Here is a 17,895-nt window from a genome sequence, read left to right on the forward strand (position 1 = left end):
ATTTTTATCCTTTTAAATATTACATTTAATTTACAATGCTGTTCTGGTCTGATATTACAGAACTGTCTGTTTTCAACTTCTCTATCTGGTATTTTTACCTCCCAAGCATATTGTTTTATATGTTCTCTTTATTGGGAACAATAAAAATGTTCCTGAAAAAAATAAGCTATTTTTTAAGGGTATTAGTATCCTTCCAAAACAAAATTCTACATGTTATATAAAGGGTATTTCCAACTCATGTGGATTGACCACAATTTTTTCTGATAGATTTACCTCGAGAATATAGCTCTGTTGCGCAATGCTGGTAGTAGAGATGAAAGATCCAAAAATTATAGAGACTCTTTGTCTTTTGTTATTCATTGCATTACCCCTACAGCCAATATAACATTGGATACCTGGTAGACAGCAGCATATCAGCACTTCATATTGCAAATCCTGACACTAGAGTTGAGAATATGCCTGTACACGTACCATAGCAGTTAGGCTACTTTCACACTAGCGTCGGGCTCGGCCCGTCGCAGTGCGTCGGGCCGAGGTTACCGACGCTAGCGTTGTTTGCGCCGCACAACGGGTGCAGCGGATGCAGATTTTCATCGCATCCGCTGCTCCATTGTGAGGTGCTGGGAGGTGGGGGAGGAGTTCCAGCCACGCATGCGCGGTCGGAAAAAGCGGTCAGTCGGCTGCAAAAAACGTTACATTTAACGTTTTTGCTCCCGGCGGTCCGCCACAACACGGCGCAACCGTCGCAAGACGGTTGCGACGTGTGTCAATACGTCGCAATGCGTCGGTAATGTAACTCTATGGGTCAAAAACGCATCCTGCAAACAACTTTGCAGGATGCGTTTTTTCCCCTAAACAATGCATTGCGACGTATTAAAAAAAACGCCAGTGTGAAAGTAGCTTAAAGCTTATAGCTTATATTGTATATAAGCTTATATTGTAGCTTATTTGACTACCCTTGCTTTATTCCCCTACACGTGTCGAAATAATATCAACTTATTGACAGCTTCAGTTACATAGACATAATGCAAGACAAAACTAAAAACGAACTTCATCCTAAATATATGACCATTGAAGAACAATGTCCATACCTGATTTGTCCTTGTTGTAGATGTCACATCCTTAAGCTCAATGTCATCATTATCTTCAACAAATGATTTTTCAGACGGGAGCTTAACATTTTTTCTAAGCCGTTTTGATTTGCACTGTATTTCTGTCAGTAAACCTGCGATAATCATAAGAAAAATGTTCAGTATAGGAACTCTATATTTTTGTTGTCTGTAAGTTATATTGTGTGAAAGATACAGTGCCTTGCGAAAGTATTCGGCTCCCTTGAACTTTTCAACATTTTACTACATATCATGCTTCAAAGCTAAAGATACCAAATGAAAATTTTTGAAGAATCAACAACAAGTGAAACAAAATTGTGAAATTGAACGAAATTCATTGGTTATTTTAAATTTTTGTGGAAATTCAAAAACTGAAAAGTGGGGCGTGCAATATTATTCGGCCCCTTTAACTTAATACTTTGTTGCGCCACCTTTTCCTGCGATTACAGCTGCAAGTCACTTGGGGTATGTCTCTATCAGTTTTGTACATCGAGAGACTGAAATTCTTGCCCATTCTTCTTTCTTGGCAAACAGCTTGAGCTCAGTGAGGTTTGATGAAGATCGTTTGTGAACAGCAGTTTTCAGCTCTTTCCACAGATTCTCGATTGGATTGAGGTCTGGATTTTGACTTGGCCATTCTAACACCTGGATACGTTTATTTGTGAACCATTCCATTGTAGATTTTGCTTTATGTTTGGGATCATTGTCTTGTTGGAAGACAAATCTCTGACCCAGTCTCAGGTCTTTTGCAAGACTCCAACAGGTTTTCTTCAAGAATGGTCCTGTATTTGGCTCCATCCATCTTCCCATTAATTTGAACCATCTTCCCTGTCCCTGCTGAAGAAAAGCAGGTCCAAACCATGATGCTGCCACCACCATGTTTGACAATGAGGATGGTGTGTTCAGGGTGATGAGCTGTGTTGCTTTTACACCAAGTATATCGTTTGGCATTGTTGCCAAAAAGTTCGATTTTGGTTTCATCTGACCAGAGCACCTTCTTCCACATGTTTGGTGTGTCTCCCAGGTGGCTTTTTGCAAATTTTAAACAACACTTTTTATAGATATCTTTGAGAAATGGCTTTCTTCTTGCCACTCTTCCATAAAGGCCAGATTTGTGCAGTGTACGACTGATTGTTGTCCTATGGACAGACTGTCTCACCTCAGCTGTAGATCTCTGCAGTTCATCCAGAGTGATCATGGGCCTCTTGGCTGCATGTCTGATCAGTCTTCTCCTAGAATGGCAAAGTCAAAGTTGAGACCTCAATCTAATCGAGAATCTGTGGAAAGAGCTGAAAACTGCTGTTCACAAACGATCTCCATCAAACCTCACTGAGCTCGAGCTGTTTGCCAAGGAAGAATGGGCAAGAATTTCAGTCTCTCGATGTTCAAAACTGATAGACATACCCCAAGCAACTTGCAGCTGTAATCGCAGGAAAAGGTGGCGCAACAAAGTATTAAGTTAAAGGGGCCGAATAATATTGCACACCCCACTTTTCAGTTTTTGAATTTCCACAAAAATTTAAAATAACCAATAAATTCAGTTCAACTTCACAATTGTGTTCCACTTGTTGTTGATTCTTCCCCAAAAATTTACATTTGGTATCTTTATATTTGAACCATGATATGTGGGAAAAGGTTGAAAAGTTCCAGGGAGCTGAATACCTTTGCAAGGCACTGTAGGTCCATTTTTTAGTCTTTTTCCATGCTTGGGAAAATGTGTGAAAAACAAAGAGTGCATTTGTTCATGTAGTGTATTTATGAGTGTTCCATGTTGTGAATTCTGTTGTCAAGCTCCCTCCTGTGGTCATGAATGGTACTTCGGCTGGTTCTGTCCATGGGCTTCCTCTGGTGGTTGTGAGTGGGGCTGCGGCTTCTGAGTTTCCTTCCACAGGTGACGAGGTTAATTCGTTAGCTGGCTGCTCTATTTAACTCCACTTAGATCATTGCTCCATGCCACCTGTCAATGTTCCAGTATTGGTGTAGTTCGCTCCTGGATCGTTCTTGTGACCTGTCTTCCCAGCAGAAGCTAAGTTCCTGCTTGTTTTTCTCTTGTTTGCTATTTTTCTGTCCAGCTTGCTATTTTGATTTTTGTCTTGCTTGCTGGAAGCTCTGGGACGCAGAGGGAGCGCCTCCGCACCGTGAGTCGGTGCGGAGGGTCTTTTGCACCCTCTGCGTGGTCTTTTTGTAGTTTTTGTGCTGACCGCAAAGTTACCTTTCCTATCCTCTGTCTGTTCAGTAAGTCGGGCCTCTCTTTGCTAAATCTATTTCATCTCTGTGTTTGTAATTTTCATCTTAACTCACAGTCATTATATGTGGGGGGCTGCCTTTTCCTTTGGGGAATTTCTCTGAGGCAAGGTAGGCTTTATTTTTCTATCTTTAGGGCTAGCTAGTTCCTTAGGCTGTGACGAGTTGCATAGGGAGCGTTAGGAGCAATCCACGGCTATTTCTAGTGTGTGTGATAGGATTAGGGATTGCGGTCAGCAGAGTTCCCACGTCTCAGAGCTTGTCCTGTATTATTAGTAACTATCAGGTCATTCCGTGTGCTCTTAACCACCAGGTCCATTATTGTCCTAACCACCAGGTCATAAAGTACAGGTGGCCTAAAGTATTAATGCATCTCAATAGAGGGATAAGAGAAGCTCTGGGACCATTTTTTTTTTCTTTGCAGTGTGTTTTGTCTCTCTTTTCCCCTTTACCTCTGGGTGGTTCAGGATACAGGTGTAGATATGGACATTCAAGGTCTGTCCTCTTGTATGGATAATCTCACTGCAAGGGTACAAAACATTCAAAATTTTGTGGTTCAGAATCCGATGTCAGAGCCTAGGATTCCAATTCCTGATTTGTTTTTTGGGGATAGATCTAAGTTTCTGAGTTTCAAAAATAATTGTAAATTGTTTCTTGCTGTTCAACAAGTGAAAATCATTATTTCTTTGCTACGTGGCGACCCTCAAGACTGGGCATTTTCCCTTGCGCCAGGAGATCCGGCATTGCGTGATGTTGATGCGTTTTTTCTGGCGCTTGGATTGCTTTATGATGAACCAAATTCAGTGGATCAGGCAGAGAAAATCTTGCTGGCTCTGTGTCAGGGTCAGGATGAGGTAGAGATATATTGTCAGAAGTTTAGGAAGTGGTCTGTGCTCACTCAGTGGAATGAATGTGCCCTGGCAGCAATTTTCAGAAAGGGTCTCTCTGAAGCCCTTAAGGATGTCATGGTGGGATTTCCCATGCCTGCTGGTCTGAATGAGTCTATGTCTTTGGCCATTCAGATCGATCGACGCTTGCGTGAGCGTAAAGCTGTGCACCATTTGGCGGTATTATCTGAGCATAGACCTGAGCCTATGCAATGTGATAGGACTTTGACCAGAGCTGAACGGCAAGAATACAGACATCGGAATGGGCTGTGTTTTTACTGTGGTGATTCCACTCATGCTATCTCCGATTGTCCTAAGCGCACTAAGCGTTTCGCTAGGTCTGCCACCATTGGTACGGTACAGTCGAAATTTCTTTTGTCCGTTACTCTGATTTGCTCTTTGTCATCCTATTCTGTTATGGCATTTGTGGATTCAGGCGCTGCCCTGAATTTGATGGACTTGGAGTTTGCTAGGCGCTGTGGTTTTTTCTTGGAGCCCTTGCAGTATCCTATTCCATTGAGAGGAATTGATGCTACGCCTTTGGCCAAAAATAAGCCTCAGTACTGGACCCAATTGACCATGTGCAGGAGGATATTCGCTTTTTGGTGTTGCATAATCTGCATGATATGGTCGTTTTGGGGTTGCCATGGCTACAGGTCCATAATCCAGTATTGGATTGGAAATCTATGTCTGTGTCCAGCTGGGGTTGTCAGGGGGTACATGGTGATGTTCCATTTTTGTCTATTTCGTCATCCACCCCTTCTGAAGTCCTGGAGTTTTTGTCGGATTACCGGGATGTATTTGATGAGCCCAAATCCAGTGCCCTACCTCCTCATAGGGATTGCGATTGTGCTATTAATTTGATTCCTGGTAGTAAGTTCCCTAAGGGCCGACTGTTCAATTTATCTGTGCCAGAACACGCCGCTATGCGGAGTTATATAAAGGAATCCTTGGAGAAGGGTCATATTCGCCCGTCGTCGTCACCATTGGGAGCAGGGTTCTTTTTTGTGGCCAAGAAGGATGGTTCTTTGAGACCTTGTATTGATTACCGCCTTCTTAATAAGATCACAGTCAAATTTCAGTACCCTTTGCCGCTGCTGTCTGATTTATTTGCTCGGATTAAGGGGGCTAGTTGGTTCACCAAGATAGATCTTCGTGGTGCGTATAATCTTGTGCGTATTAAACAGGGCGATGAATGGAAAACAGCATTTAATACGCCCGAGGGCCATTTTGAGTACCTGGTTATGCCATTCGGGCTTTCCAATGCTCCATCAGTATTTCAGTCCTTTATGCATGACATCTTCCGAGAGTACCTGGATAAATTCCTGATTGTATATTTGGATGATATTTTCGTCTTCTCGGATGATTGGGAGTCTCACGTGAAGCAGGTCAGAATGGTGTTCCAGGTCCTTCGTGCGAATTCTTTGTGTGTGAAGGGGTCAAAGTGTCTCTTTGGAGTTCAGAAGGTTTCATTTTTGGGTTTCATTTTTTCCCCTTCTACTATCGAGATGGACCCTGTTAAAGTCCAGGCCATTTATGATTGGACTCAGCCGACATCTGTGAAGAGTCTGCAAAAGTTCCTGGGCTTTGCTAATTTTTATTGTCGCTTCATCAGTAATTTTTCTAGTGTTGCTAAACCGTTGACTGATTTGACCAAGAAGGATGCTGATGTGGTCAATTGGTCTTCTGCGGCTGTGGAAGCTTTTCAGGAGTTGAAGCGTCGTTTTTCTTCTGCCCCTGTGTTGTGCCAGCCAGATGTTTCGCTCCCGTTTCAGGTCGAGGTTGATGCTTCTGAGATTGGAGCAGGGGCTGTTTTGTCGCAAAGAAGTTCTGATGGCTCGGTGATGAAACCATGTGCCTTCTTTTCTAGAAAGTTTTCGCCTGCTGAGCGCAATTATGATGTTGGCAATCGAGAGTTGTTGGCCATGAAGTGGGCATTCGAGGAGTGGCGTCATTGGCTTGAAGGAGCCAAGCATCGCGTGGTGGTCTTCACGGATCACAAGAATTTGACTTATCTCGAGTCTGCCAAACGGTTGAATCCTAGACAGGCTCGTTGGTCGCTATTTTTCTCCCGTTTTGATTTTGTGGTTTCGTACCTTCCGGGCTCTAAGAATGTGAAGGCTGATGCCCTGTCAAGGAGTTTTGTGCCCGACTCTCCGGGTGTTCCTGAGCCGGCGGGAATTCTCAGAGAGGGGGTAATTTTGTCTGCCATCTCCCCTGATTTGCGGCGGGTGCTGCAAAAATTTCAGGCTGATAGACCTGACCGTTGCCCAGCGGAGAAACTGTTTGTCCCTGATAAATGGACTAGTAGAGTTATCTCTGAGGTTCATTGTTCGGTGTTGCTGGTCATCCTGGAATCTTTGGTACCAGAGATTTGGTGGCTAGATCCTTTTGGTGGCCGTCTTTGTCACGGGATGTGCGTTCTTTTGTGCATTCCAGTGGGACTTGTGCTCGGGCTAAGCCCTGCTGTTCTCGTGCCAGTGGGTTGCTTTTGCCCTTGCCGGTCCCGAAGAGGCCCTGGACGCATATTTCTATGGATTTTATTTCGGATCTCCCTGTCTCTCAAAAGATGTCGGTCATTTGGGTGGTTTGTGATCGCTTCTCTAAGATGGTCCATTTGGTACCCTTGTCTAAATTGCCTTCCTCCTCTGATTTGGTGCCATTGTTTTTCCAGCATGTGGTTCGTTTACATGGCATTCCGGAGAACATCGTTTCGGACAGAGGTTCCCAGTTTGTTTCGAGGTTTTGGCGATCCTTTTGTGCTAGGATGGGCATTGATTTGTCTTTTTCCTCGGCTTTCCATCCTCAGACAAATGGCCAAACCGAACGAACTAATCAGACTTTGGAAACATATCTGAGATGCTTTGTTTCTGCTGATCAGGATGATTGGGTGTCCTTTTTGCCTTTGGCTGAGTTCGCCCTTAATGATCGGGCCAGCTCGTCTACTTTGGTTTCGCCGTTTTTCTGCAATTCTGATTTCCATCCTCGTTTCTCTTCAGGGCAGGTTGAGTCTTCGGACTGTCCTGGTGTAGATACTGTGGTGGATAGGTTGCAGCAGATTTGGACTCATGTGGTGGACAATTTGACATTGTCCCAGGAGAAGGCTCAACGTTTTGCTAACCGCCGGTGCTGTGTGGGTCCCCGACTTCGTGTTGGGGATTTGGTTTGGTTGTCGTCTCGTTATGTTCCTATGAAGATTTCCTCTCCTAAGTTTAAGCCTTGTTTCATTGGTCCGTATAAGATTTCTGAGGTTCTCAATCCTGTGTCATTTCGTTTGACCCTTCCAGCTTCTTTTGCCATCCATAATGTATTCCATAGGTCGTTGTTGTGGAGATACGTGGCGCCTGTGGTTCCATCCGTTGATCCTCCTGCCCCGGTGTTGGTTGAGGGGGAGTTGGAGTATGTGGTGGAGAAGATTTTGGATTCTCGTGTTTCGAGGCGGAAACTCCAGTACCTGGTCAGTGGAGGGGTTATGGTCAGGAAGATAATTCCTGGGTCTTTGCCTCTGATGTTCATGCTGCCGATCTGGTTCATGCCTTTCATTTGGCTCGTCCTGGTCGGCCTGGGGGCTCTGGTGAGGGTTCGGTGACCCCTCCTCAAGGGGGGGTACTGTTGCGAATTCTGTTGTCAAGCTCCCTCCTGTGGTCATGAATGGTACTTCGGCTGGTTCTGTCCATGGGCTTCCTCTGGTGGTTGTGAGAGGGGCTGCGGCTTCTGAGTTTCCTTCCACAGGTGACGAGGTTAATTCGTTAGCTGGCTGCTCTATTTAACTCCACTTAGATCATTGCTCCATGCCACCTGTCAATGTTCCAGTATTGGTCTAGTTCGCTCCTGGATCATTCTTGTGACCTGTCTTCCCAGCAGAAGCTAAGTTCCTGCTTGTTTTTCTCTTGTTTGCTATTTTTCTGTCCAGCTTGCTATTTTGATTTTTGTCTTGCTTGCTGGAAGCTCTGGGACGCAGAGGGAGCGCCTCCGCACCGTGAGTCGGTGCGGAGGGTCTTTTGCGCCCGCTGCGTGGTCTTTTTGTAGTTTTTGTGCTGACCGCAAAGTTACCTTTCCTATCCTCTGTCTGTTCAGTAAGTCGGGCCTCTCTTTGCTAAATCTATTTCATCTCTGTGTTTGTAATTTTCATCTTAACTCACAGCCATTATATGTGGGGGGCTGCCTTTTCCTTTGGGGAATTTCTCTGAGGCAAGGTAGGCTTTATTTTTCTATCTTTAGGGCTAGCTAGTTCCTTAGGCTGTGACGAGTTGCATAGGGAGCGTTAGGAGCAATCCACGGCTATTTCTAGTGTGTGTGATAGGATTAGGGATTGCGGTCAGCAGAGTTCCCATGTCTCAAAGCTTGTCCTGTATTACTAGTAACTATCAGGTCATTCCGTGTGCTCTTAACCACCAGGTCCATTATTGTCCTAACCACCAGGTCATAACAGTTCCAACATTAAGAACCCCTGTTGGGCTATGAACACCTGTCTTAAAAGCAATATCTGGGACTTTTATTATTTTTGCATACAGTGGGTACGAAAAGTATTAAGACCCCTTTAAATTTTTCACTCTTTGTTTCATTGCAGCCATTTGGTAAATTCAAAAATTTATTTTTTTTCACATTAGTGTACACTCTCCACCCCATCTTGACTGAAAAACAAACAGAAATGTAGAAATTTTTGCAAATTTAATAAAAAGTCACTTGCTGTCCATTTCCTTGTAATCCTCCTTGAGATGGTTTTACTCCTTCATTGGAGTCCAGATGTGTTTAATTAAACGGATAGGACTTGATTTGGAAAGGCACACACCTGTCTATATAAGACCTCACAGCTCACAGTGCATGTCAGACCAAATGAGAATCATGAGGTCAAAGGAATTGGCCAAGGAGCTCAGAGACATAATTGTCACCCTCAAAAGGTATAGACTAGACCCTAATGGTCAAAACTGTGAAGAAGCAGAAGAGCATATGATGGAAGTACATAACTGTTCAGATTCAAGTGTCTATTACAGTCTCAAGAATTATCACAAATTATTAGAAACCCATTGTGGGCGCTTTGCCTTGATTTGAAAAAGAGAGATGGCCCAGAAAAGCTCCAGAGAGAGACAGCAACAGGGAATCACATATCATCACCTATAATTATCCACATGGGTCCTTGGGCTGTCCAGTCAATCATCTGCATTACATGGACATCACCTTGATTACAGGATTTCAGTGGACACTACAGGGCCGATTTATCAGTCTGCACCAGAATTCAGGCATAAAACAGTTTGAAATGTCACAAAAGAATTGTGCGATATGAAGTTGTCCAAACATTTTTTAATTTTTGTTGTTTTTGCCCTTGCGCAGCTAACATTTTGAAAAGTGGGCAGAACTTAGGACTAGGCCACATGGCCAATTCCAGCTGACAAATTCATTATAAATTATGCTACAAAAGTGGCATAAATTACAGCTAAGATGTATTTCAGTTCAAGACTCGAGCACATTTCGAATGCTTAAGCAGGGCATATGAAAAAAGCCTAGAGTAATGGAAAGGAATACAGATTCATGGAAATAAAATCTTCATCTATATTGAAATATTATTAAAACACTAGATGATGGCCCGATTCTAACGTATCGGGTATTCTAGAATATGTAGGTAGTATACAGCACAGGCTACGTACTATATTACAGAGTGACATAGTATATAACACAACCGACGTAGTATCTAACATAGCTACGTAGTATATAACAGAGCTACGTAGTACGTATACGCAGCATCAATAGTAAAAAGTTGGTCACACAGGGTTAATAGCTGCGTTAACGAAGTGCGTTACACCGCGGTCCGTTAACACTGGCATTAGCACTCTGTGTGAGCGCTCAGTGCTGACTGCAGGGCAGTAAAGCAGCGGCCATTTCGCTGCCAGACTATGGCCGTCGCAGATTGGTCGTGGCAATGGTCGTGGGCGTTTTGCCACGACCAATCAGCGACTTGGATTTCCATGCCAGACAGAAGCCGCGACCAATGAATATCCGTGACAGAAAGACAGAAAGACAGACAGACAGACGGAAGTGACCCTTAGACAATTATATAGTAGATTTTTACATCCAAATGATAATCCAATAAAAACACTAATGCATTTCTGGTGTACACGGCACCTTTACTCATAGTATATTAGTTTTGTTAAGTAATGTTGCCGTTCCTGTGATCACACCAGTAGGATAATTAAAACATATGAGAAAGATAATGTAGAAAAGGGTTATTTGGATTGCGGTTTTTCAAAAGGGACAAAATGCCTAACTTAGGCTGTTTCACATTTGCGGTTGTGTCCGCAGGGTTTATGCCGCATACTTCTGCATGCGTCGTGTTTTCTTATCTTTAACATTAGTGACACAGGTACAGTACAGACCAAAAGTTTGGACACACCTTCTCATTTAAAGATTTTTCTGTATTTTCATGACTATGAAAATTGTACATTCACACTGAAGGCATCAAAACTATGAATTAACACATGTGGAATTATATACTTAACAAAAAGGTGTGCAACAAGTGAAATTATGTGTTATATTCTAGGTTCTTCAAAGTAGCCACCTTTTGCTTTGATGACTGCTTTGCACACTCTTGGCATTCTCTTGATGAGCTTCAAGAGGTAGTTACCGGAAATGGTCTTCCAACAATCATGAAGGAGTTCCCAGAGATGCTTAGCACTTGTTGGTCCTTTTGCCTTCACTCTGCAGTCCAGCTCACGCCAAACCATCTCGACTGGGTATAGGTCTGGTGACTGTGGAGGCCAGGTCATCTGGCGTAGCACTCCATCACTTTCCTTCTTGGTCAAATAGCCCTTACACAGCCTGGAGGTGTGTTTGGGGTCATTGTCCTGTTGAAAAATAAATGATGGTCCAACTAAACGCAAACCGGATGGAATAGCATGCCGCTGCAAGATGCTGTGGTAGCCATGCTGGTTCAGTATGCCTTCAATTTTGAATAAATCCCGAACAGTGTCACCAGCAAAGTACCCCCACGCCATCACACCTCCTCCATGCTTCACGGTGGGAACCAGGCATGTAGAGTCCATCCGTTCACCTTTTCTGCGTCACACAAAGACACTGTGGTTGGAACCAAAGATCTCAAATTTGGACGCATCACACCAAAGCACAGATTTCCACTTGTCTATTGTCCATTCCTTGTGTTCTTTAGCCCAAACAAGTCTCTTCTGCTTGTTGCCTGTCCTTAGCAGTGGTTTCCTAGCAGCTATTTTACCATGAAGGCCTGCTGCACAAAGTCTCCTGTTAACAGTTGTTGTAGAACTCTGTGTGGCATTGACCTGGTATCTAATCTGAGCTGCTGTTAGCCTGTGATTTCTGAGGCTAGTGACTCAGATAAACTTATCCTCAGAAGCAGAGGTGACTCTTGGTCTTCCTTTTCTGAGGTGATCCTCTTGTGGGCCAGTTTCTTTGTAGCGCTTGATGGTTTTTGCCACTGAACTTGGGGACACTTTCAAAGTTTTCCCAATTTTTCGAACTGACTGACTTTCATTTCTTAAAGTAATGATGGCCACTCGTTTTTCTTAACTTAGCTGCTTTTTCAGTAGGACTATCAGCTGTGTATCCACCAGACTTCTGCACAACACAACTGATGGTCCCAAACCCAATTTATAAGGAAAGAAATCCCACTTATTAAATCTGACAGGGCCCACCTGTGAAGTGAAAACCATTCCCGGTGACTACCTCTTGAAGCTCATCAAGAGAATGCCAAGAATGTGCAAAGCAGTCATCAAAGCAAAAGGTGGCTACTTTGAAGAACCTACAATGTAAGACATAATTTCATTTGTTTCACACTTTTTTGTTAAGTATATAATTCCACATGTGTTAATTCATAGTTTTGATGCCTTCAGTGTGAATGTACAATTTTCATAGTCATGAAAATACAGAAAAATCTTTAAATGAGAAGGTGTGTCCAAACTTTTGGTCTGCACTGTACATGCGCTTGGATGCTTTTTGCCGCTTCGTTATGTTGTCTGCGGCTTGGCACGATAAACGCAACATGTTGCAATTTCGGAGGCGTGAATTTGCCGCCTAGAAACATGTGGTTGTTTGCGGAAGGAATGCTTTGAAAAAATGCATTTTAGTCTATGAGAACGTATGCGTTCGCAAGCACATGCGTTTGTGAACGCATGCGTTCTTCCACAGTAAACCTGTCTACACACTGATTAGCCCCATATACAAACTGATAAAAAGAGGGATTGGGCATTTGCAGTCCACAACTCTGCAGCCTGGGAACAAGATCAGACTCTGGAAAGAACCTGTGAGGAATCTCCACTTTGGACAATGTGAGTGAGTATAAAAACTAATGTCTGTCTTTTCTTTTTTCTCTCTTTGCATGTACTAATAATTTCTGTCCCTTTTTTCTTGCTGCATTCATCGGAATGTCGTCGTCTTCTTCCGAGGAGCGCCTTGGCCCTGAACATGGTGGAAACAAAAGTGAAGTGAGTACTCACCTCTTCAGATTGGTAAGTATTCTCTGTCGCATCTACACATGTGACAATTATTTTTTTCTTTTTCAGAACAGTTCTTCAACTGCAGCTGAGGCAGAGCACGAGCAGCATGGACAAATTCATGTGGCAAGGCGGCGTGTAAGTATACCTGACTGATTGTACTCTGTATATTGTATCCTGACTGTACTATTCTTGACTGTTCATTTCTTCATTTTGCTTATTTCTTTACCTTTTTGTTCTCGACTCCTTTTTTTTTCTTGACTTTAATTGTTCTTGCCTTTTTTCTGTCTCTGTTGTTTTCTTTATTTTCTTTATTTTAATCTCTCCAACATTAATGTATTTCTTTCATTTCTATGTTCCAGAACGGGGTGAGGACCTCATTGATAATGATATCCTCATCTGCCTGGTCCATGAGTGAGTCCCGTTGTGGGACACCCGGGTTCCGCAGCACTCGGACAACTTGACGATGTGTCCCAAGCGATGATGGATGACTGGGATGACACCCCGCCTTGGGTCCACAAGGCATTTTGTAAGTATTGCAATGCGGTGTGATGCAGAATTCCTTGGCCGCGATCACACAACTGTGTGTGATGAGAGAAACTACTGAGAGTCGGTATTTTCAGCAGCCAGTGGTGGCATTTCCACCAGCACTGGCATGCTTGACCTCAATGCCGAGCTCTGCTACATACCACTGCACGGCCACCATCATTCTAAGCACTGCTGGACACCACTACAGCGCCACCACCATGCCGAGTGCTGTTTGACAGCTCACCGCCATGACCATGTCAACTGGTGCTCCTGCTTGGACATCCTCCACTGCCACCAGCATGCAGCAGCAGCACCCAGACCATGACAGGTTGGCCACCATCACCAGGTTCCAGCTGCAGCAGAGGCAACAGCAGCACCTAGACCCTGGCATGGTTTTCACCACCACCAGCATGCAGCAGCAGCACCCGGACCCTGGCATGGCCTTCCCCACTACCACCACAAGCATGCAGCAGCAGCACCCGGGCCATGACAGGATGGCCACCATCACCAGGCCACAGGACATTAGCACACCGAGGCTCCCCAGACAGCAGCGTAAATCACAAAAAAGAAAAAAACGTGGACTATCGCAATCCCTCCCCCTCACCTCCCAATGTGTCTGTGATGTCAGGTTTGTCTCGCCCTTCCAGTGTGTCTCTTCCGTCCCATGCCTCCAGTACCATCCCTGAACTCCCTGACCCCACTACTTTAATTGCCCCTTCTCCTGCAACCCCTGCATCTTTTCAGCTAGCCAGGCCTCACAGCTACACACACCCCAGTTCCATCACTCTACCCCAAGCCACCGCAGTTACATTTTTTTTTGTTGTTAAAAATAAATGTTATTTTTTTCCACAAATACTGTTTGGTTCTTTGTGTATTTCACGGCCGGCAACACACACCATGTGTTACCACAAACTGATATGACTTGTATTTTGTCCATAATCACTTCAGTCTGGTTAATCTATGTGATGCAGACTGAAGAGACAATGGAGGTAATACAAGGCATATCTATACTCACCAGAACAGCTGCCAGAAATAGTGAATTCAGGATGCACAAAACCCAGCATCCTGAACTCACTATTTCTGAAAAATGGCATGGTGAGTATAGTTATGCCTTGTATGACCTCCACTTTCTCTTCAGTCTACGTAATCTATTTCACACAAACTGAAGAGACGATGGAGGTCATACAAGGCATATCTATACTCACCTGGACAGGTGTCAGAAATTGTGAATTCATGATGCTGGGTTTTGTGCATCATTAACTCATTATTTCTGACACCTGACCTGGTATAGTATAGATCTGCTTTGTATTATACTTCCATCTTTTCCTCGGTCTGCGTTCAATAGATAATGCAGAAGAGTTGCAGGATGTAATGACGTCAACTACCTTACCACTGACATCATAAGTGGTTTTGAGAGGAAAGACATAGGAGACTCGGTACAGGTATCAAAACACGTTTATTAACAACAAACATTAGGAACATTTAACCCCTTCCCGACCCATGACGCCACGTAGGCGTCATGAAAGTCGGTGCCAATCCGACCCATGACGCCTATGTGGCGTCATGGAAAGATCGCGTCCCTGCAGGCCGGGTGAAAGGGTTAACTCCCATTTCACCCGATCTGCAGGGACAGGGGGAGTGGTAGTTTAGCCCAGGGGGGGTGGCTTCACCCGTTATAATATTTCACCTATTATAACGGGTGAAATATTACAATCCAGCCATGGCCAATGCTGCAATATCATCGGCCATGGCTGGAAATACTAATGTGCCCCCACCCCACCCCACCGATCGCCCCCCCCAGCCCCCGATCTGGCCGGTACACTGCTCCGGCTCCCCTCCATCCAGTGCTCCGATCCCCCCGTGCTCTTGTCCGCTCCCCCCGTGCTCCAATCACCCCCCCGTGCTCCAATCACCCCCCCTGCATTCCGATCCACACCCCCCCGTGCTCCGTTCCACCCCCCAGTGCTCCGTTCCAGCCCCCCCGTGCTCCGTTCCACGCCCCCCGTGCTCCGTTCCACGCCTGCCGCGCTCCGATTCCCCCCCCGTGCTCCGATCCCCCCCCGTGGTCCCCCCCCACCCCATCATACTTACCGATCCTGCCGGGGTCCCATCCGTCTTCTCCCTGGGCGCCGCCATCTTCCAAAATGGCGGGCGCATGCGCAGTGCGCCCGCCGAATCTGCCGGCCGGCAGATTCGTTCCAAGGTGCATTTTGATCACTGAGATAGATTGTATCTCAGTGATCAAAATAAAAAAAATAATAAATGACCCCCCCCCTTTGTCACCCCCATAGGTAGGGACAATAAAAAAATAAAGAAATTTTTTTTTCGACTAATGTTAGAATAGGGTTAGGGGTAGGGTTAGGGTTAGGGGTAGGGTTAGGGCTAGGGTTAGGGGTAGGGTTAGGGTTAGGGCTAGGGTTAGGGTTAGGGGTAGGGTTAGGGGTAGGGTTAGGGCTAGGGCTAGGGTTAGGGTTAGGGGTAGGGGTAGGGGTAGGGGTAGGGTTAGGGTTAGGGTTAGGGTTAGGGCTAGGGTTAGGGTTTCGGTATGTGCACACGTATTCTGGTCCTCTGCGGATTTTTCCGCTGCGGATTTGATAAATCCGCAGTGCTAAACCGCTGCGGATTTATGGCGGATTTACCGCGTTTTTTTCTGCGCATTTCACTGCGGTTTTACAATTGCGATTTTCTATTTGAGCAGTTGTAAAACCGCTGCGGAATCCGCACAAAGAAGTGACATGCTGCGGAATGTAAACCGCTGCGTTTCCGTGCAGTTTTTCCGCAGCATGTGTACAGCGATTTTTGTTTCCCATAGGTCTACATTGAACTGTAAACTCATGGGAAACTGCTGCGGATCTGCAGCGTTTTCCGCAGTGTGCACATACCTTTAGAATTAGGCTATGTGCACACGGTGCGGATTTGGCTGCGGATTGGCCGCTGCGGATTCGCAGCAGTATTCCATCAGGTTTACAGTACCATGTAAACATATGAAAAACCAAATCCGCTGTGCCCATGGTGCAGAAAATAGCGCGCGGAAACGCTGCGTTGTATTTTCCGCAGCATGTCAATTCTTTGTGCGGATTCCGCAGCGTTTTAAACCTGTTCCTCAATAGGAATCCGCAGGTGAAATCCGCACAAAAAACACTGGAAATCTGCGGAAAATCCGCAGGTAAAACGCAGTGCCTTTTACCCGCGGATTTTTCAAAAATGGTGCGGAAATATCTCACACGAATCCGCAACGTGGGCACATAGCCTTAGGGTTAGGGTTGGAATTAGGGTTGTGGTTAGGGTTGTGATTAGGGTAATGGCTACAGTTGGGATTAGGGTTAGGGGTGTGGGGGGGGTTAGTGTTGGAGGTAGAATTGAGGGGTTACCACTGTTTAGGCACATCAGGGGTCTCCAAACGCAACATGGCGCCACCATTGATTCCAGCCAATCTTGTATTCAAAAAGTCAAATGGTGCTCCCTCACTTCCGAGCCCTGACATGTGCCCAAACAGTGGTTTACCCCCACATATGGGGCATCAGTGTACTCAGGATAAACTGCGCAACAATTACTGGGGTCCAATTTCTCCTGTTACCCTTGTGAATCTAAAAAAATGCTTGCTAAAACATCATTTTTCACGGCTCTGCATTGTAAACGTCTGTGAAGCACTTGGGGGTTCAAAGTACTCACCACATATCTAGATAAGTTCCTTGGGGGGTCTAGTTTCTAAAATGGGGTCACTTGTGGGGGGTTTCTACTGTTTAGGCACACCAGGGGCTCTGCAAATGCAACGTGATGCCCGCAGACCATTCCATCAAAGTCTGCATTTCAAAAGTCACTACTTCCTTTCTGAGCCCCGACGTGTGCCCAAACAGTGGTTTACCCACACACATGGGGTATCAGCGTACTCAGGAGAAACTGGACAACAACACCTGTGGTCCAATTTCTCCTGTAACCCTTGGGAAAATAAAAAATTCTGGGCTAAATAATTATTTTTGAGGAAAGAAAACGTATTTATTATTTTCACGGCTCTGCATTATAAACTTCTATGAAGCACTTGGGGGTTCAAAGTGCTCACCACACATCTAGATAAGTTCCTTTCGGGGTCTAGTTTCCAAAAAGGGGTCACTTGTGGGGGGTTTCTACTGTTTAGGCACATCAGGGGCTCTGCAAACGCAACGTGACGCCCGCAGAGCATTCCATCAAAGTCTGCATTTCAAAACGTCACTACTTCACTTCCGAGCCCCAACGTGTGCCCAAACAGTGGTTTACCCCCACATATGGGGTATCAGCGTACTCAGGAGAAACAGGACAACAACTTATGGGGTCCAATTTCTCCTGTAACCCTTGGGAAAATAAAAAATTCTGGGCTAAATAATTATTTTTGAGGAAAGAAAACGTATTTATTATTTTCACGGCTCTGCATTATAAACTTCTATGAAGCACTTGGGGGTTCAAAGTGCTCACCACACATCTAGATAAGTTCCTTTGGGGGTCTAGTTTCCAAAATGGGGTCACTTGTGGGGGGTTTCTACTGTTAAGCCACATCAGGGGCTCTGCAAACGCAACGTGACGCCCACAGAGCATTCCATCAAAGTCTGCATTTCAAAACGTCACTACTTCACTTCCGAGCCCCGGCATGTGCCCAAACAGTGATTTACCCCCACATATGGGGTATCAGCATACTCA

At 45.0% G+C, this 17,895-nt stretch overlaps 1 protein-coding gene across 3 annotated transcripts in view; it reads right to left on the reverse strand.

The window, feature by feature from the left end:
• Positions 1 to 17,895, reverse strand: part of NR1H4 (nuclear receptor subfamily 1 group H member 4) — a 288,102-nt gene that overhangs the window by 82,839 nt on the left and 187,368 nt on the right. For all 3 annotated transcript variants that reach the window (XM_069764302.1, XM_069764304.1, XM_069764303.1), the window contains one exon: positions 1,092 to 1,225. In XM_069764302.1, coding sequence (XP_069620403.1) covers positions 1,092 to 1,225 — 134 coding nt within the window. The remainder of the gene's footprint in view (positions 1 to 1,091; positions 1,226 to 17,895) is intronic.

Source organism: Ranitomeya imitator, chromosome 4 (genome assembly GCF_032444005.1).
Source record: "Ranitomeya imitator isolate aRanImi1 chromosome 4, aRanImi1.pri, whole genome shotgun sequence".
NCBI classification, from domain to species: Eukaryota; Metazoa; Chordata; class Amphibia; order Anura; family Dendrobatidae; genus Ranitomeya; species Ranitomeya imitator.